Source organism: Melanerpes formicivorus, unplaced genomic scaffold (assembly GCF_026170545.1).
Source record: "Melanerpes formicivorus ecotype bairdi unplaced genomic scaffold, bMelFor1.0.p_v2 SCAF_13, whole genome shotgun sequence".
Lineage (NCBI taxonomy): Eukaryota > Metazoa > Chordata > Aves > Piciformes > Picidae > Melanerpes > Melanerpes formicivorus.
This window is the reverse complement of record NW_027142365.1, coordinates 10,677,922-10,700,089: the sequence shown is the minus strand read 5'-3', so window position 1 is coordinate 10,700,089 and position 22,168 is coordinate 10,677,922. Positions and strand designations below refer to the sequence as shown.

General features: G+C 39.3%; 1 protein-coding gene across 1 annotated transcript in view; it reads right to left on the bottom strand.

Moving 5' to 3' along the window:
• Positions 1-22,168, bottom strand: part of ODAD2 (outer dynein arm docking complex subunit 2) — a 67,738-nt gene that overhangs the window by 28,839 nt on the left and 16,731 nt on the right. Inside the window, exons 6-11 of the mRNA XM_068146435.1 lie at positions 15,787-15,933; positions 15,285-15,494; positions 13,894-14,130; positions 12,377-12,487; positions 10,700-10,854; positions 7,736-7,978 (exon numbers count right to left, since the gene is read on the bottom strand). Coding sequence (XP_068002536.1) covers positions 7,736-7,978; positions 10,700-10,854; positions 12,377-12,487; positions 13,894-14,130; positions 15,285-15,494; positions 15,787-15,933 — 1,103 coding nt within the window. The remainder of the gene's footprint in view (positions 1-7,735; positions 7,979-10,699; positions 10,855-12,376; positions 12,488-13,893; positions 14,131-15,284; positions 15,495-15,786; positions 15,934-22,168) is intronic.

Sequence of the window (22,168 nt, the reverse complement as noted above, 5' to 3'; positions counted from 1 at the left end):
TGACTGGCTGAAAAATGAATTATCATCAGAATCATCTCTACACCATCTGTGCTATGTTTACACATCAATCAGGCTTGGGGATCACAACTTCACATTAGGGACAGAAAGGAAAGTCAAGCAAAACTTAACAAACATGCCTTTTTCCAAAAAGATATGCTAAACCCAAAGAAGATCAACTAAAGATAAAGGAGTACCTTCATTGTCTAACCTCAAAAAATAAACATTCAAATTGGTAAGACAAGTCTTTCTCTTGTATTTACAATCCAAGGTATATTTAAATACAGAGTGCACATAAAAGCATCAAACATCTGAAGCCGTGGGGGTGTTGGTCTCATCTCCCAGGGAACAAGCAATAAAACCAGAGAAAATGGCCTCAGGCTTGGTAGAGCTAGAGAATGGTTGGACTTGATGATCTTAAAGGTCTTTTCCAACCAAAGCTGTTCTATGAGTCTATGATTCTCTCTCATTTGTCTTCACTATGTATTGGTTTACCAGGAAATTTGAAAACTAATTCTAAAATCAGCTTTGCATGTAAGACTACCAGCATCTGAAGCCCATGAACTCTGTGTAAATCAACCACAGATTTTATTCATGAAGTTTGGACACAAACTGGTTAAACAACTATCTTTTTCAAAATATGGTTTGCACGAAGCAATGATGAAGCTGAGACACTGCTGGTATTTTAAGGTTGGCAAATTTTAACACAGCTTATTTCACATGATTAGCTCCAACTCGACTGCAAGAAAATCATCAAAGGGCAAATTCAGACATATTAGCGACAACAAATAAACCAGCATGGTCGCAAACTACACAATTACAAATACCTGCTGACATAGTTAAGGATGACTCCAGTAGAAGCTTCAAAACAAGCTTTAAATCCCTCTAAACCCTCAAGACTCTTAAGCAATTTTAACATTACTTTCCTGTCATGTCAGAAAGTATAAGGAACTTTTCCTGTATGTAAATTAATTTTTTTAACCCCCATCAATCTTTCTCCTAGTCAAGCAGTGTACTGACCATTTACCAACATGAGGTACTTCCTCCCAAGAGGAGCTAAATATAAATGACCCAGCTCCAACCAGGATATAAAAATGAAGAGATAGAAGCCAAACACTGAGCTCAGGTTTTTCCACCGCACTTTAAAGAAAACAGCCTCTGGGCTGATTTATCTTTCTTTTCTATTTTTTGAAAGCTTCCTTTTCAATTTAAAGTTTTGTTTCATTTTCTTTTCAGTTTGATTGTCCTCTCTTCAGCTTTTCAAGCTAAACTAGCCTCACCCTATAGCTCATTTTCTAAAGAAGAGTTTTGTCTTGAAGACCAGAAAAACCAGTTGTCTTACATTCAACAGGGCAGCTAGAATATCTAAAACTGTAGTCATCAGTCCACTCAAAATGTATAAACTAAAAACTAGTATGGACTGAAGAAAATGTCCAAATTACATTGTTCAGCACTGATTGCTGCTTTCTCTCAGTCATGTTAGAACAACTCCAATGAAAAGAACACTATAGACAAGACAAATGCTCTCAAATTCTCATACAGGAAGAATTACCCTTGGAATCACCATACAAGCACAGACCTTTTATTTTCATCTTGCTGAGAGCATGTGTTTGCTAATTAAAGCATTGCCAGAGAGCTCAGGTTTTTTACCTTTCTATGGTTTCTTTACAGAATGCAGCAGACGAAGAAAATGGGTGTTAAATAACCAAATCTGCTGTCAAGGCAAAGGAAACACTAAAGTAAATGGTCCTGAAAAATGATCTCTATAAAAGTGCTTAGACAGTAGTTTCTCCTGTAGCATTTGGGTGGTTTTGTGGTGGTGGTGGCTTTGTTTGTTTGTCTGTGTTTGTTTTGTTTGGGGTTTGTTGGGTTTTTTTTTTTTTGTTTGGGGTTTTGGGGGCTTTGGGTTTTTTGTGGGCTTGTTGGTTTGGTTGGGGTTTTTTTGTGGTTTTGGTGGTGGTGTTTTTTTCATGTGTCTCCTGAAATGGACACAAATACACATTTCAGCTTCTTTACAAATAAACAGAGATGGGAAAATCGACCTGTAATCTTGAAAACTTCCACTCTGATGGCATAAAGCTGAATGATATTCTGATTTATTTTTGTATCTAGCTTTTTAATATCTATTTGTCTTCCCAAAATTTGTTACACCACTGTTAGCAGGATGCCATAACAAAACTATTTACCACAATAAATACAAGCCAACACACCTGAACATTTACTGCAGTTGACATTCATCTCTGTATTTCCCCGTAGCTAGCACATTAGTCACTCTATGGTTACAGACACTTAAATGATATATTTTATAAAAATGTGTCAACATTATGATGATAAAATTAAGCTACAGTTAAATTTGGATTAAGCAACCACTCATGGGACTGTTAAAGTACAGGTCTTTTAATGGAGACAGAGAACATTTTCTTGGAGAGCTGAAGGGAATCTTATAAAAGCTGGTTACTTGATAGCATAAATTTAATGTATTTAAATCCAAATATTTAACTGCTTTACAGAAGGGCTGGACTGCATGTATGTAATGTACCTAATGTGCAGGGCACTATTAAGAGTCAAAATCTTAACAGGCATTAAGGTCACTCAAAGTGTAGATGTAAACTTTATTTTAGGTAACTGCCATCTGATGCTTCACTGTAAGTACATAGCTATATATACATATAAATGACATAAATATGCAGAGTTCAGAAACAAGAGCTGAGATTGTGGCTCTACACCTTAATGTAGCAAAGGCATCTCACAACAGACCTGGACCAAGATACCCAGTGTCCACCTGTGGTGGTTTAAGCCTTAACTGGGAGTTAAGAGCTCAGATGGGGACAAGGCTGAGCATCTCTCCCTCTCTTCCCCCTCCTCCCTCCCAACAGAGAGGGGGAAAAAAAAAGGAAAGGAGCAAATCCACCAAACAATAATTTGGAGTCAGCTTGGAAGTAGAGAGGTAAAGAGTTTTCTTTAAGCAAAATACATATATATAACAATAACAGGTAAAGTTCACAAGGGCAAGCAACAAGGATGGTTGGGAGGGGGACAAAAGAAGAAGAATACAAAACCTGTCTCTCTCTAAAGAGGCGCAGAGGCAGCAGGGAGAAGGATCAGGCCCGACCATGTGGCAGAGGAGCAGGAAGGCAGCCACAGTAGCTCTCATCCAGGAGAGGCAGGAGCCAAAAGCAGCTAAGGACTCCAATGCCTTCCCTTTTATACTCTAGCTGGACAGGGAAGGGGGAATGGAAGAGACTCAGTTTCCCAGAGGGAAAACACCCTGCAGGGAGGGCAAAGCACCCGCAAGTCCTCCACCCTGTTTTGGTTTTTTTTTCAGAATGGGCGTTAACCACCGTACCACCTCTTGTGGTTCAAACCTCTGTGCCTTGCCATAGACTGTTATCTGACTGCTGACACAATTTGAAACAAGTTTAGAATACTTTGATTCCCCAAAATACCACAAGCAATTAATTGTGTTGGTAGTTAGAAACAGCCAGAGTGAAGAGGTGCTCCAAACGTGCACTTTGGTCTTAGCCAGACATCATTAGAGCTGAGGTGAAAAAGTACACAGCTGACACCATTCCTACAGAAAGGCAACTGCAAGGTGCAGGAGCAAAGCATCTTCCTGGTTTCCACACAGAACAGCTAATGTATGGTGTATATAGAATATGTCTCATGGTCAATTAGAGCCATTCAGAGATTTTGGAAAGTCTAGGCTGAAGTGAATTGGTATTTGCTATTTGACCAGTGCAGATAATTTAAGGTAATTATAAGGAATTACTTTTGCTGGCTGTTCACAGCCAACAGTTGTTTTAATAAAGACTTTTCACATGATTTTAGTTAAGAACCTTGATATCAAAACATCACTGAACATCATGAGATGTCTATGGATAATGTGGGTCAAGATTTCAGAAATTTACTTTTCTCCTTATACATTTGAAAGTAGCAAAGCTCTTAATCTGAATTAGTACTTCTCATCCAAATTCAAACTTCAATATTGAACACTTCCAGTAGAAACTTCAACATGAATTGCTTAAACACACAGACATGCATACGGGCTGGACATCTGTTTGTTATATCTATCATCTTTCTCTGTTGCAGCATTATTTGCCAGAACTTTTGAGAGCTCAGGTTTAATTGCCTGCCAGTTTAGACCGCAAATACAAACATAAATAAATACAGTTATACTGACTCTGTATTGTGCTCACTGGTAAGATTACAGGGTTTCATTCTGGCAGAATGTAATCTCATCTGTTTTGAAACCACATTTTAGCATGTTCCTTAAAACTTTCACTGGTTGCTGCAAACTGCTTTGATATATAGTATTATATACCAGTGACTCAAGCTCCATCTGTTTGGCTAAAATAATTGTACAGTTTAGTTTGTAAGACTCTAAACTCTCCCTTTTGAATGCAAGAGATGAAGTCCATGGGCAAATGAAAATCTAGAGGCAGTTAAATAATAAGCACTAGTCCTCTGGTTTTAGTAGGAGAAAAAGACAAATACATGAATAGGTGCAGCATCATCCCTGTCAGGGGCTGTGCAGCAGACTGAGCATGGAGAGAGGCTTCATGATATCCACATACGAGTAAGGAAGTTTGGTCATATAGTTGTTTTGGTTTAAAGATAAATCTTATATTTTACTATCAGAGAAGCTGGCTGCTGTTCTTTATTTTACATAGCTAAAGAGTCATTAAGAATCACTTAACTGCTTGAAGTTGCCTTAAAGTAAAGGTTTGGTGCAGAAAAGCAACACTACAGCGCCTCCCACTCAGTAAGTGTAGAAGTTAAAAGTGTCAACTAGGATACATAGCAGAGAAAATGTATAAGTCTTATGGAAGCTGTAGATTCACCTGTCTCCCACTCAGTGGTTGTGGAAGTTAAACATGTCAGGTAGGATACATAGCAGAGATAAAACATATATGAAGTCCTACAGAAGCCGTAGATTTATCTGTGCTGATCTACTAGTCTCTCTTTGTCAGTGCAAGCTTCCCCCATGGAACATATGATAAAGGATCAATATTTCCTTCAGAAGTTAGTGGCTCTGCTTCACAGAATACACTCAGTTTTTCATAATCTATATCAGTATCTTACTCCTTATGTTAATCCCACACATTTCACTGACATTTGACCCTTGAGACATTAACAGAAATTACAGGAGCACCACTCTCAATCTGTATGGTTTCCACATACCTACTGCTGCAATAATTGCATTCCAAACAGAATACTGCCCAACTGAATATTTAGTCTCTAAGCCACACCTTCTTAAACCCTCCAGCAGCTTCATGAAAATTCTCAATCCTTATGAGGCCTTGATACCCCCTTTAAATTTTCCTAATTTGTTTGGGGTTTCTAGTACATATGAAAGTCAATAATAGCAGAATCCATACAAATCATCATAGTTTTCAGAGTTCCTGTAGTGCCAAACTTAACAAATAACTCTTTAACCAGTGTTTGTCTGTACCAGATGACAAAGAAAACAAGCCCCAAGACTTGTCAGACAAATTTGTCAGAAGAAAAGCTAATAGGAGAGAAAAAATAAAGTCCATAACTCCTTATATTTCATACTGAGGAATGAAATAAGCCATTCTGATGATGAAATAAAGAATGTAATAGGAATCCAGCTAGATGAAGCAGGAAGACCAGAAACATCCAAGAATCAACCTGCAATAGGAAGTTCTTATCACCGACATACATGCATGTGGCTTGGCTTTGTCTTCTTTCTAGAAGACAATCTTGGCACACCTCCACATCCTTGTTAAGATTTTCAGATTCAGAGATTGCTTTGGTTCGGAAGGGACCCTCAAAGGTCATCTCATCCAACCCCCCTGCAGTCAGCAGGGCCACCTCCAACTAGATCAGGCTGCCCTGGGCCACATCAAGTCTGACCTGGAATGTCTCCACAGACACAGCCTCAACCACATCTCTGGGCAAGATGTGTCCTTTTGATTATGGACTTCAGAAAATGTTTACAGAAAGAGAATGAACTCCACAGTAGTTTCTAAAAAGACTACTTACTGGGTTAGTCCCAAATGCTGTCAATGAAACAAGGTGATACTACAAACTATGAGACTACGTATCCTTCATAACTTTGGTGACTTATCCTTCCCAAAAAGGAGGAAAGCAGTTTGGATGAGGAGCTACAATTCCAGTTCCTGCCGTACTGGTGTGAGGAGGAGAAGGGAGAGGAATGAGTGTCCCTTTTTTGGGGCACTGCAAGTCCAAATAGCACAATACATCAGCTACCTGTCAGTCTTAATATTCATTTCCATGTAAGAGGATTTTTATTTGTTTTTTTTTTAGTGGTAGAAAATATATTCTACTCTTCATCTAAAACCTTGCTTACTTGTTAATGATTTTAAACATTATTTGAAACATTTTAAATGTTGAGTGCCTTCAAGAGGGAATTTTTTCATATGAACCAAATCTGGCATTTGATTCCTTTGTCCACTCTTTGCACACTCTATAAAATTTTGTCCCAAACAACATGTACTCTCTCTTAAAAACAGGATGGACTTGTCCTATAACAATTTTAGCAGCAACTTGTGTTGTTTTACATGCTTATACTGACCACATTCCAGTGTGAAGCTATTCATACTGGCTATAACAAGTGATAGTCCTGAGTGCTGGAGTACATCTGAGGTTTTATGAATACCGGTTTATACTAATTGGCACTTAAATGTCTCAGCTGGTTTAAGATGTTCATTCTGTTAGGTTGGTACAATATTCTGGAGGCTGAATTCTACTCAAACATGTCATGAAAGTGATTTCATTTATTTATACTTTTATGCTACATGGCTAACTGTTCATACAACCCATGTTTACAGTTGTGTACCATCCAGCCTCTTGCCACTGGGTGACAGCCAAAGCATGAAAACAAAAGCCCTATTCAGGAAAAGAATTCCCTGCACTGCTATACGAATATCAAGTGAATTATGCAAATCAGATCAGGAGGAGCTTAATAAAACTCTCTTTCTGACCTTTTTTATGTATAAGGAGGGAAATATGCCGAAAATCTTGAGGTAAATATCCCAGACAGGGGACTATAAGCACAGTAAATGCTCACCTCAAGATTTAACTGGAACACTTAATCATAAAACTCAAGGATCTTTGTAAGTTGTACAAATCTACATCACAAAGTCAGAGAGAGTAGCAACTCTCTTGGTAAAAGACAAGCCTATTTTCTTTGATTTTGCAAGGGAATGAGAGAGGAGAAAAGGGTGCAAAAAAGTCTGAGTTCATAAAAGGAATGATGTAGAGGGACAAAACAGAAATAATACCGGAACTGTAATGAAAAATAATGTGAACATTTTTAATGTCCTCATTTCCTTTCAGAATTAATTTCTTTAATTTAGGCTGTTGTTTATTACTCGAGAATAGATGTAAAAGGAGAAAGCAAAACAGGTACCTATTATATAGCACTTTAAACAATGCTCTGTAGCTTTGAATTTTGACTTTAATGCAAATCAGTTTACTAAAGGTTTATCTGATTCCCTCCAAAATGCTAAAGCTTTGCATTCTATATCTATATAATTATATGCATATATATACACACACATATATATATTATAATATTCATCACATTTTACAGTAGGATGTAACTAGCCCATGCAGCCTTGTGGAAAAAAAAACAACCAAGTAAAATATCTTTTAAAATCAGATTAAAACTGACTATATTTATGTCAGAATTACTGAAATAGGAAACAATTCTCGTTCAATGTTTAAAATGCTGTGAGCACAAATAGCTTACGTCATATTTTCACGTTCCATTGCACAAGCTCCCACTGCTTTGGTGCAGTTCACAAGTAGCGTCTGATTAGTTCCGGTTAGTAACTTCACTAGAGGTGGTATTCCACCACATTCACGGATAACTGATCGATTTCTTGGCTCTTGGCAACATTCTGCCAGTGCTCCAGCGACATTTACAAGGACTTCCTCTGGCTGCTCGGTAAGCAGTCCAACCAAAGTTTCTACAGCTTTATATTCCCGAAACCTAAAAGACAGCAATAAACCCAAAGTTGTTATTTGTCACATGCTACTGTTGTAACTTCAATTGCAGAATTAGAAGTATCAGCACAAATGAAGCACATAAATTATTGTGTTGAAGAAATCACAATACAGGTGAAACGTTCCAATCAGGTCTTGAATGGGTGGCAGAGAGCATAACTTCTCTACCTTTTAAACACATTAATTTATCTGTCCTGACATGTGGATGCAACAGCTGTGTTTGTAGCTGAAAACACGCTGGAAGACTGGCAAGTACTGTGGCATCCTAGCTTCCCTCTATGACCTCTAGCTTCCAGGACCATCTATTTGAGCTACAAATAGCCTGTGTTTTTCAGCAATCAGTAGTACATGTGGCTTTTCTATCATCCAAGAAGACAACAACAACTTTTTAGATATTAGTGGCAGAACTTGAACTCTTTCAATAAAAGTTAATCTTTCCAAGCTCATTAATCAGTATATCAGATAAACTAACTGAGAAATGTAAATTTATGTTTATCATCATTCAAGTCTCTGCTTATAGAAGAGTCTCCCTCTCTTTCTTCATTATAATTTGGAAGTACTCCTCGATTTTTAGTTTTTTTCTAAGATTAAACATCAACAGCATGAAACAAAGAGCAACAAATCAAGCAAACTTCTCCCCCTGCCAACTCACCAAAACCACCTGATTTTCTCTGGCTACTTTATCTGTGTTGAATATCAGCTGCTTCAGTGACAGAGCGATGTGATCTGACTCTGCACTGGACAGGCTACACAGAACTGTTGGCTCAGGCCACCTTGTGTCTAGAAGGAGCACAGCTGCCTGCACACAAGCTGAAATCTGAGCTGGTCAGGACCAGGCACTTGTATCAGCTCACTGCTGCGTCAGCAAGACGTCTCAGCAAAGTGCTTCAGGTACAGGAAATACTGTGGAGTAGGTCTAAGATAATTATGTGGCCCTGCAGGAACCAGCAGGGTTTTTTTTCACTTCTAGCTTCTTGCCAGAATCAAGCTCATCCCTTCAGATCTACTTACATGTTTTCATACTCTCCTCTCTCTTGAATCTGTAGCACTCTCCCATCTTGCCTTTGGGTAGGGTTTACTGCTTCAAGCTTGGTACTATATAATACATGACCTCAGCTGAAGTCTTGAACTGTGCCTGGCTAGTAGCCTTTGTGTAGCGCCATGCACTTGCCAAAAATATGTGAGCAGCCCAGTAAAAGTCTATTGCATTTGGACAGAATTATTTGCTATAGCTCTGCTAATAAATAAACCAGGCAAGGGCTTGTTCTCTTGTTTGAGGACAAGAAGCACAACATAGCATCCATATGGTTAAAATCTCTTGTCCTCACAGTTCAGGGTGGCCTCACTCTTTCCACCTAATGGAAACAATCTGTAGCCTGCACTGTTCCCAAGGCATGTCTGGGCATTGTCTGGGAGAGCACTTGCTGGCACAGGCCAAAGTGTGTATGGGAGGGACTGTGCTAACAGTTAAACAGCTTGGATGATCATAACAGTGCCTGAACCCTGAAAGGCTTGTTTCTGTTTAGTTTACTGGTATAGAGAAAGTCATTCAGTCCATCTCATCACAGATTGATCTAAAACCAGGAAAGCCCACAGAAAAGAAGGATACATCATGAAAAGCCAGGTTAGTGTGCAATCAAGAATGCAAAAAGCAGGAGGACTGCAGTAGAGTATGTAAAGACAATGGCCAGCCTGTAGAGTGACAGTCTGGGAACTCATTTCGCACAGTAGAACACCAGATTATAAATCCTCACTACTAGAATTTTTTCTGATATTTACACAGCAGTTATCTACCATATCAGTTTGTCCAGCAAAGTACACTCAAATGAGGGCTGCAGGAAGAGGTTACCTCTTGCTGATACTCTTTCAGCCTATGAATCATATGTTTCTCTGTACAGAGCAGCATGATGTCACCAAGAAACCCAGCACATACTCCAGTGGAGCAGGCTTTTTATTACATAAGGGGCATGAATATGATAAATGAATTTTAGTAAGCAGGTTGAGTATTCTCAGTCATTAAGCTCTTCCAGGAAAGGTGAAGACTGGTAACTCTGCTGTCATTCTCACATCATCACTCAGGACCCTGACACCGAGAGGTTGTAGGTACCTATGGTAGGATTCCTATCAGTTAATTCTACTCATCTGGAAGCTGGATGTCCAGACTAAGCTACTTTTCGGAGCCCATTCTGCTGTCAGAGAGAGGCATCTAGGCTAATTGTCCTAGATTCCAGAATATTTCCAAAGTATAGTTCTAAAGAAGATGGACCTGATGTGTATTAGGTATGCACCCCAGAATGAAATAATTTGTTCTGTCTCTCTTGATGTAAAACATTGAAGCCAAGTTTGCCAACTACTCTACCATGAATTAGGGACTCCGTTTTTTAAGCTAGAGGAGTGGGGCCACATCTCAAATGTTTAGTATGCATTAGTACACCTCCTGACTCGATGTCCTGTACCTTAACCAATCCTTAGTGATACCTATTGTCCCTGTTGACTCTTAGGATTCTGGGAACTCAGCACCATCTCCACTGTACCCTGGAGAGGTCAGGTGGCCATTATTTAAATGCTACAAAACATAAATTGAAGACCCAACTGATGATAAAGTATTCTTTTGAAGAATCAAGACATAACCATTTTGAAAACAACAGAGACCCATGCAAACTGAAACTTGATAATGTAACAAATATTTTCACAATTAAATTTTTACTTTGCCACATTTTCTCCACTGATTGAACATTTCCAGATTGCTCCTGTCACAGCTGCTAGAAGTTGTTTGTTCTCAGAGTTACCAAGCAGAATGGACAGTGGTCGCAGGCCTCCATGCTGTCGAACCAGGTCACGTGTTTCTTTATCTTCTGCACACTACACACACACACACAAAATACATATATGTAATATGTGAACTAAGTAAAATGATGTCTTTAAAAGCCAGATCTATTATTTTGCAGCCAGCAAAAGCTACTACAGAAGAAAACACAAAACTTAGTGTCAGAATATGCTAACAACTCACTAAGAGAGCTTGAGAGTAAACCACCTGCGACAGTTTAGGCTGTGCCTTTAAGGAAGGATAGCTGCAGAATTCTCTAGCTGAATGTTTCCTAGGCTGAATGTTAGGAAGAAGTTCTATACAGAAAGAGTGATTGCCCATTGGAACGGGCTGCCTGGGGAGGTGGTGGAGTCACCATCATTGGAGGTGTTCAGGAGGAGACCTGATGGGGTGCTTGGTGCCATGGTTTAGTTGTTTAGGTGGGTTGGATTGGTTGATAGGTTGGACACAATGATCTTGAAGGTCTCTTCCAACCTGATCTGGTGTATTCTATTCTATTCTATTCTATTCTATTCTATTCTATTCTATTCTATTCTATTCTATTCTATTCTATTCTATTCGTGCCTTGAAAAATAACCTCAATCCTATTTTTAATGGCAGCAAATGTTTCTCAAGCATACTCACAAGCCCTGTTTGTGTGTAAAAAGGAAAACAAAAGGAAGATAATTCTAAATTAATTTCATTGGTAGATGAGTGGGGTGTAATTTTACGAATTTACATTCTGTCTCAGCCTGTCTTTCGTTTCTTGGCCAGAATGCACGCTGCTGCCCCTGGACTGAAACTGATAAGCTAAGCAGCTAACTTCTTAACAACTGCTTTAAGCTAACTGAACTTCTCCTAATATTTTGCTCCTTTTCTCTTTTCATCTAATTCATCCCCATCTGGAGGGGAAAGGGAAGGGGGAGAGAGGTTGGGGGGAACCTGGGGTGGGATCCTCTTCCTCTGAGGATTTCTGTGTTTGTTTTTTTTTGCTTTTCTGTAAATTCTTGTATAATACTGTAAATACTGTATATTTTGTATATATTCCATGCATTTCATAATTGCTTGTAAAATACAGCCACATTTGCTTCTCTGACTGTGCCTAGCCGAGCTTTTGTGGGTGCGAGTGGATTAAACCATCACACCACTACACCACCACTGGATATGCAGCAGTACTTCTATTGTCACATTGTCCACCTTGGAGGCAAACAAACACAAAACCCAAGGCAGCACTTTGCACAGTCGGCCCTGCCTCTCTCCACTGTTTACCTGTGCAATTTAGGGCTTGCCCACAAGAACAGCAAGTAGAAACTTAGTTATAATATTAAATATGCAGCCAAAATGTTCTTGTAAGAATTATCCAAAGACTGTCAACCTTTTTATAAAGTAATTTGTTACACATTAGTAAAACTATGTGTAACTACTATCAGTTACACAAATAGTAAAACTATGCAATATTAAAACTGACAAACATGAAAACAAAGGGCTAATTCTGGCTCTGAACTACTACTACTACTACCACCACCACTACTATTACTACTACTAATTATGATCTACTGATTATAGTAATACAATTACCTTAAATATGGCACTTGCACAATACATCTGAAGCTCCTCATGTTCACTGCTCAGATTATTCACAATGTTCTCAATCATGCCTTCTGTCCTTATTGCAAATCTGTAGCTTGGCTAAAAAGATGAAGGGCATCTTTTAAACGCTATATATTAGCAGTTAATAACACTAGTAACAATAATAATAACACAGTGCTACAATTCTAGGCTTTGATATTGAAAGCTTTTGTACTTTAAGCACAAGCCATTGGAATTGCCTTGAAAATACTATTGGTGTTCTCAAAGTTACTCAAACGCATAAATACTGCAGTGCTTTTCAAATCACCTGTAAAACCAGGTACAACACCTGCTTTGTAGCCACTTTGCTTAAACAGACTTCAAAATATTCCGAAAGTTGTCCAGACTTCCTGTTCAGAGCCAAGGAATAAAAGGATGCTTTAGAAAGTGATGAAGAAGTACTTCATTAAGAGTCAAAAACAACAGATCTATTCCTAGAACTAGGCTAGAAATATATGTTCTTAGAATTTCATTTTCCTAGTGATCTTTTCTTCCAGATTTTAACCCACAGGCATCGTAACAGGGGACCATTATTTGAGAAAGAGGAAATATCTGTGCGAGAGATGCACTTAGTGTTATTTCCAAATCCGCTCAGGTAAAAAAAGTCTCAAAAACTCCACCTTCTCAATATGGATTTACTGGAGCTAAAATCTGTCAGTTTGCTGCCTCATGGAGCATGCATAAACTTGTGCAGTTCAAAAAGCTAATTCTGAAAATGCAGAGTGTTTCTTAATGCAGAGCCTTTGGAGACATGTCTTCCATGTGTCCAAATTCACCTGAAGTGCAATGCGCCTTAATTTCAAGTATGATCCCGCAAATGGAGAAATAGCCACTCATCTTTAATGGCAACAGGAAAAAAATACTTGCATTCAAGTGAAAAAATAAATAACATACTCAAAGCTGTGAAACCTGCCAAGGAAATCTGCAGAAAAAATCAGAAATATTTGCTCCTTCTTTTTGCAACTGATCAGACATTGTCTTATTTAATTCACAAGAACATCATAAACCACACTGCCCTGCACTGCATTGGATCTTCTTGGCCACATCTGCAGGTTAGCTTTGTAGAAATTGAATGTACTGATTAACCAAAATATAGCATCTTAAGTTGCCAAATTTATTGAGTATGATTGAAAAATGGGGGGGGGGGGGGGGGGGGGAACCACATACAAAACTCCAAAACAACAAACAAAAACACAACAACTCCCCCAACCCCCCAAACAAATGATTAAGGATTTAACTTCACTATATTTTCTTTGATTAATTACTCCTATTTTATAAAATTAAAAATATGTGGTCTTTACTTCATGACAAGCTGTGACCTTCTCAAAAACACTTTGAACACACAAAGCATCTACTTCCTGATGGGATAACTGCCCTGGTTTGAGTCATAGTCAAATACTATTCTGCTTTTTAGTAGCCAATTACTTTAACAATTACAGATAATGTAGCTATACATTTATACTTACCTCTGAGGCACACTCTTGTAGTATCGCCACTACTGGGGTTAGGATGCTGGCATTTGAACATTTGAGCCATTTAGCTAACAATGGAATGCCACCAGCTTTACGGATTGCTTCTTTATTTCTGGTGCTTTTGCTGCAGCTCCAGAGTGCTAAAGCCCCACAACGTGCCATTTCGGTATCTTGTACTTCAGATGGTTTCACACGGGTTGACCTCACTGAATCACATTCCAGCAGCCCAACCTAAAAGACAAACAAAACAAAACAAAACATTTTTGCTATTCTCTACTGGGAAGTTTGATATTATACTGCATTATAGAATAGAATAGAATAGAATAGAATAGAATAGAATAGAATAGACCAGACCAGACCAGACCAGACCAGGTTGGAAGAGACCTTCAAGATCATGGCGTCCAACCTATCACCCAACACCACCTAATCAACTAACCCATGTAACCAAGCACCCTGTCAAGTCTCCTCCTGAACACCTCCAATGACGGCGACTCCACCACCTCCCCGGGCAGTCCATTCCAATGGGCAATCACTCTCTCTGTGTAAAACTTCCTCCTGACCTCCAGCCTGAACTTCCCCTGGCGCAGCCTGAGACTGTGTCCTCTTGTTCTGGTGCTGGCTGCCTGGGAGAAGAGACCAACCTCTGCCTGTTTACAACCCCCCTTCAGGTAGTTGTAGAGAGCAATAAGGTCACCCCTGAGTCTCCTCCTCTCCAGGCTAAGCAGCCCCAGCTCCCTCAGTCTCTCCTCATGGGCTTGTGTTCCAAGCCCCTCACTAACTTCGTTGCCCTTCTCTGGACTCGTTCCAGCAAGTCAACATCCTTCCTAAACTGAGGGGCCCAGAACCGGACACAGTACTCGAGGTGTGGCCTAACCAGTGCAGTGTACAGGGGCAGAATGACCTCCCTGCTCCTGCTGGCCACACTGTTCTTAATGCAGGCCAGGATGCCATTGGCCCTCCTGGCCGCCTGGGCACACTGCAGGCTCATGTTCATCCTACCATCAACCAGCACCCCCAGGTCCCTCTCTGCCTGGCTGCTCTCCAGCCACTCTGACCCCAGCCTGTAGCACTGCATGGGGTTGTTGTGGCCAATGTGCAGAACCCGGCACTTGGATGTGTTAAATCTCATGCCGTTGGACTCTGCCCATCTGTCCAGGCTGTCGAGGTCTCTCTGCAAAGCCTCTCTATCCTCTAGCAGATCAACTCCTGTCCCCAGCTTGGTGTCATCAGCAAATTTACTGATGATAGACTCAATGCCCTCATCCAGATCATTAATGATAGTAAACACTGCCAGAAGACTCATATATACAACATGAAGTATTTGTTGGACAAAAATATGCATGGCAATAGGTATGCATGGCATACAAAGTTTAATGTCTACTTACCAACTTCTTGATTCCTCCACGCTGCCTTACTATCCGTCGTTCCCGTTTAAATCTAGCAACGTTAGCGATAGTTTCAGCTGCCAAACATTTCAGTTCTTTATCTGGAGAGTCCAAGTTTTTCACCATGAGTTCTAAGCCCCCAAGATCTGCGATTGTTTGCCTGATGAGTCTATTTTGACTAATTTCCTTCAGGATTTTTAATGAACCAATCTAAGTAATGGAAAGTGACAGAAGTTAAATATTACTTAAGTATACATAACCAGAAAAAAAAAAAAATTAAAATGCTGGGTTATCAGGAAAAAAAAAAAAACACCCACAACAAAAAACACAGAAGGAAACTGAAAGCCAGACTGATTTTTTTCTTCTAAAAAGTCTTTGAAATTGAGAAGATACAGTAGTGAGAATATAAACCCATTTTTTATACTATATAACTTTGAACACTGAAAAGATATGCTGATAAAAAAAGGCACAATCATTGCTATGCTTGAAAAAAGCTACTTACTTGACATTTAATCTCTTCTGTATCGAGCAAATTAATCAACACTTCAAGACATCCAAGGTCTTTGATGGCCAGCTGACAAGTTTCTTGAGCCAGATTGAAATCCATCATCGCACACAACGCAATTATTGTAGCTGTTGGATTACCTCTCTAAAATAAATAATTAACAAGTGTGGAAAGTGCATTTAATATAAAACTTAATATCTTCTACTAGTACTAGTAAAACTACTACTGAAGAGGAAATGTGTTAGATCATTTTGGTTCTGTGGTGTTAAATAAAGCAGACGAAGTAAGACCTGGATTTATTGGAGTCTGCAAATGGCGTTAAAGATTGAAGTGACAGTGAATAGCGTAAGTGACAAATGACTAATGTGGCTTGCTGTGAATGGAGTAGAAAATTAGTCAAGTACTGTGAGTTTTGTATGAGTGTCTGCAGATAGCAAAAGAACACACAGTGAAGATACAGACGTATCAGAGAAGCTACCCACATTCTTTGCATTGGTATTCACTCTGGAAGAAAACAGAGATTTGAACAGGAATCTTCCACTGTAGCCATTTCAGAGGATTGTTCTGGAATAGCAGACACCGTAGAAAGTTTTTATAGAAAGCCTTGACAAGGTGAATAATAACAGCTTGCCATTAGTGGGTAACATTCTACTGAGTTATGAGGAAAATAGGGTAAGAAAAGTTGGTTTAGTAGAAGTAGCACACATCCTCTTGCTTCAAACTGCCCTGTTACCAGTGTCCTGGGAAACAAGAAATATGACATCTGCTTTGAAAAGAGTTCCAGGCCTTTGAGCTGGACACATTGGGAAGCAACAATAAAGAACAGAATTAGCAGACCTCTGTCTAAACATGATATACTTTGAGTCACCCCAGAGCTGTTAAGAGAAGTCATACCTCACAAAATTATTCTATGAGGAACAGGAACATGATCACAGAGAGCTCTACAGTCTAGCATAGAGGTTTGCTTATTTGAGGCTAAAGATACAAACAATTCAGATGAGAAGTAAAGTGCAGTTTTCCATTGTGTGGTTAATTATAATTTGGAAGAAATTACTGAAGAGTGATGATAACTTTTCCAGCAGTGGAAATTTTTCAGTCAAGATTGGATGTTTTTCTAGAAGATAAGCTCTATTTCAGTCACAGCTACTAGAATAAAAGCAAGAAAAAGATCAAAGAATACACTCTGTGGTATGCAGAAAGTTAAACCATATGATAACAATGGGTTCCTTTGAACCTATCATACAGATTTACTATTAATCAAATCAGAGATGAACCCAGCTGCACATGTAGCAGCAACAGAAGCTGGAGTGCATGAGCAATGCCAACTGGTGCTGATGTGGAAGTTACAACTTAGAGCACCTAGTAAATCAAACTACACTATCCACCGCCCACATGCCTCTGAATTCCAGAGAAGCCTTGGCTTCCAACCAGATCTGAACTGTGCTGCTCAAGCCCATTGCTTTCAAATGACAGTTTTGAAACCGTAAAGGACTCTGAACTGACTCTTTCCAGAGGAAAATACTTTGCTAAATCATGCATATCATACTGAAATACACCACACCGAGCAACTGAGTGACGTTTGCTAACCTGAGACATGTAGGTCCAACAAAACCAGGACTTTTGAAGACTATTTCTTAAGTGCAAACAGAAACGCTAAGAAATATACAGTAAAAGAATCTTAACACATGCTTCATCAGGTAGCATAAGTGTACTAGACAATCACAAGTAAGAAAATACACACATAAGGAATGTGAGAAAAATAGTTCCAGATTGGAACTTACATCACACAAGACTTCTGCTGATCAATAAAGTGCATGTAGATGGCTCTTCACAGATAAATTTTTCTTAGATTTCTTGTGACCAAAGACATCCACTGAAAAATGGCTAAATATAAAGGTAATTTTTAAACATCTGTAACAGACAGTATCCTAAAGGAAGTCTCCTGCTGTTTTTTAAATCATTATTGTTATCTTCACTTCAGAAGAAAATGCAACGTGTTTTGCTTTAAGGACATATTTTGATCAAATTTGAAAGTGTGTCCTAAGGAATAAAGTACTGTGACCATTTCCCAAATGTTTTCCTAGAGAAGTCAGTTTATCCACACACATATCAAAGTTGAAATGGTATTTAAAAAAAAAAATCCCTAAGATATGCTTCCAAAATGACACCAAATCTTCTGTATCTCAAAAGGACTAACAGCTGGTCTCTTCTGACATTTTTGGTCTTTTTTGTATAGTTTAGGCTTTGAGACTTACTTTGCTTTGTATTAGAAAAAAAAACCTGCAATGGGTTTTTAAAGGGTAAACTTCTCTTTTATTATTTTACACAGATGTAAGAAGTGTATTGCTAACCTGACAAGTGATGTCTCTTCTTTTGAGGAGTGCTCCTACATGCATACCGTGGTAATTAATAATTCACTTATCTCACATGTATAAGGCTTAGCTTACTGATCGACAGCTGCCTTACTGATCGACAGCCACCTGAATGTGAGCCAGCAGTGTGTCCAGGTGGCCAAGAGGGCCAATGGCATCCTGGCCTGCATTAGGAATAGTGTGGCCAGCAGGAGCAGGGAAGTCATAGTGCCCTGTACTCTGCATTGGTTAGGCTGCACCTTGAGTACTGTGTCCAGTTCTGGGCCCCTCAGTTTAAGACGGACATCGAAACACTTGAACGTGTCCAGAGAAGGGCAACAAGGCTGGGGAGAGGCCTTGAGCACAGCCCTATGAGGAGAGGCTGAGGAAGCTGGGATTGTTTAGCCTGGAGAAGAGAAGGCTCAGGGGTGACCTCATTGCCCTCTACAACTACCTGAAAGGTGGTTGTAGCCGGGAAGGGGTTGGTCTCTTCTCCCAGGCAACCAGCACCAGAACAAGGGGACACAGTCTCAAGCTGCGCCAGGGGAGGTTCAGACTCGAGGTGAGGAGAAAGTTCTTCACCGAGCGAGTCCTTCGTCATTGGAATGTGCTGCCCAGGGAGGTGGTGGAGTCACCATCCCTGGAGGCATTCAAGAGGGGATTGGACGTGGCACTTGGTGCCATGGTCTAGTCATGGGATCTGTGTTGATGGGTTGGACTCGATGATCCTCGAGGTCTCTTCCAACCTTAGTGATACTGTGATACTGTGATGACATTTAACATGGACCAGGCTTTTAAAAAATAAACAGCTATACTAAATAAAAAACTAGAACTGTACACAAAATATATATGTGGATTTGAGATTATTTTTTTCAGTTTCAAAAATGCACACATCACTTTCAGGGTTTTTAAAGTAAAACCCACAATAAAATCCTTTTCATATGTGCTGAAGCATTAGTTCTACAAAATAAGAAATATTACTGATGGTTTCAGAAATTATTACTTGTTTCTTAAAGTTATCATCACAGTAAGTCTTGCAGCACTTACAGCACAGCTTTTAAAATGCATGGAAGTAGTTACTTCTTCATTAAGCTGACCAAAACAATCAGCATTATGTTGTTACACCATTTGAAATCCAATATGTTGGATGCAAAATAGACTCTACTGGCAGATCAACAAGCAGTTTTAAGTGCTGAAATTAATCACAGATTTAGTTTAACATGTGCCTCTCTTCCTATATAGTGGCATCATTTATATATCCACAAATTGAATGAAAACAAAACAATGTCACTGCCACACTATCAGTAAAACATCTTTTGTACAATGCTTGCACAGTGTCTCTGTTATGCTACTCAGAGGTCATGGCTGAGAATCACAGAACTGTAGGGAATGTGTAGCAAAGACTTTCTTTTATTGTTGAGGTGTTTAAGAAAACACATTTACAACACAGCAATGCACAGATTAATCTAGCTAAAACTTTTAATGTACCTGTACAAAGGCAGCTGTTTTAGATGATAAGGCTGTACATAACGTGGTATCTGTGAGTCCAATCCCACAGGTTTAGTCAACACCATACTAGAAGCATGCTTACTGGGCATTGTTCCTCCAAATTTGACATCAGTAAGTCCATTCTGAACAGACAGCAAGGTAGAAGACAAACTTTTGGGTGCATCCAGGCCCCCTTTTCCCTGTCATGCTTAGAGTTCTATCTTTATCCATTTCAGAAACCCTGGGCCTTCAGAAATTCTTCCTTATGATCTCAGGGAATGCTGGATAATGCTGCTGAAGTAGTCAAGTACCTTCTGACAGCTTCTGGCAGAAGTTCCTTCAAATACAGCATGCCCAACACTCGCTGCTCCAAAACCTAATGAAAGATGTCTCGGCCCATGGCATGACAGTTGGAAATAGACGATGTGTAAAGGTCCCTTCCAAACCAAACCATTCTATAATCTCAATTTATGATGGCTCCTTAACCACAGCAGTGGTAGAAAAAAGCTACCTACTTAGCTGCTAGCATTAATATTTGGTAAAATTAGTATTTAAGGTCATCCTATCCACTCCTTAAGCCACAAAGAGTTCCAGTGGGAGTCAAAAAACCAAAATTAGCTATAGGAACATATTTCAATAATCTTAAGTGTTTCACTTTTTTTTCACTGTAAGTTTGTTAAATGACTTTTATAATGAAAAGAACTGGCAAAGATGGTTTTGTGCTCATTTTGCAACCATTACCTCCTAAAGCAGATTAAATCATCTTGATTTTCACAGTATCACAGTATCACTTAGGTTGGAAAGGACCTCGAGGATCATCGAGTCCAACCTATCAACACAGACCCCATGACTAGACCATGGCACCAAGTGCCATGTCCAATCTCCTCTTGAACGCCTCCAGGGTCGATGACTCAACCACCTCCCTGGGCAACCCGTTCCAATGACGAATGACTCGCTCGGTGAAGAACTTTCTCCTCACCTCGAGTCTAAACCTCCCCTGGCGCAGCTTGAGACTGTGTCCCCGTGATCTGGTGCTGGTTGCCTGGGAGTAGAGGCCAACCCCTTCTTGGCTACAACCACCTTTCAGGTAGTTGTAGAGGGCAATGAGGTCACCCCTGAGCCTCCTCTTCTCCAGGCTAAACAATCCCAGCTCCCTCAGCCTCTCCTCATAGGGCTTGTGTTCAAGGCCTCTCACCAGCGTTAGTCAGGGCAGTTAGAAGGTTGGTTGCCCAGGATGTTGCACAAATGCAATGTTTTTAAATGGCAATGTATCAAACAAGAATTAAATAGAAGGTAATAGGAGGCCAGAAACTCATCCAATGTTGTTTTGTACATTCAGGAAATGAGAAGGCATGATGTAATGGGAAAGAAAGAAAGAAGAAGCTTGGAAGAGTCATTAGTGCCTTAAAAAAAATAAGTAATGAGTAGGAAAGCAAGAATCTCATTGAGGATGAAGAACATGAAGTGTAGAAAGCAACTAATCAGGCAAAATCATGAGCTCTTCAGCTGGCTGAAACTCATGCAGCATACAGAGAGTAAATATAAGATCACATAACCAAGAACTAGGAGGGCAACACAAGCCTGTATGGAGAGAACCCAAAATACAACTACAAAGGGAAATGCAAGTTAAAATCATATTTTTGTTTGATACTCTCACAATAATCAAGAGGGAGAAAACCCTATGAGTTGATGGCAAGCTTTCAACACTTGAAACCAATAATTCTAAAAGCATTAATAGGTCTTTTTAATGCATTAGTCTTTAGTATGTTCTATACTTAATGTAAATAGTGACACAGTAAACACTGCTATGGATATAACTAGTCAGAAAGTACTTAGATGAATGAGATGTTTTCATACTAGCTGAGCTTAATCTAATCTGCTTATGGTACTGTGGCTGATGCCAAAGATCAAGATTAGTTTGCAGTGTTGCAGAAAGAAAAAGAATATGAAGTTAACAATGGAACACAACATAGATATTAGCTATCAATATCGGAGTCTAATTGGGCAACAAAGCAAACTTTACAAGTGTTGTTCTTTAGACCTATGGCTGAAGTTTATCTTGTCATAGTAACATAGCAATTTTATTTACTGTATTAAGTCCTGAATAGATACCTTAATGTGCACATCTGTGATAGCAGGCCTATAACTGAATAACAGGAAAGAAGATTGCTGTTTGTGTGCAGCTCTGTCATTCTTAGGTATAATAAAACCCTAGTTCTGCTTGTGATTACATAATATCTGAGTAACAGTTACAACACACTTGATAAAATTAAGATCAAGCATACCAGGTCAATGTATGTTTTACAAAGTACTGAACAAACAAAATAGTTTTATGTGATATGCAAAATGAAGTAGGTCAGATTATAGAAATCTATACATCATATCCAAAATTTGTTAACTTAACGATAAAACTCCTAGAACAAAGACATTAAGTGAAATCCCAGACCAAACCAGCATTAAAATATTGCCATTTCTATGAAACAAGAAAGCCAAAATTAGCAAAGGATGAAAGAGAATTCTGCATTTCTTCTTTTGTAACT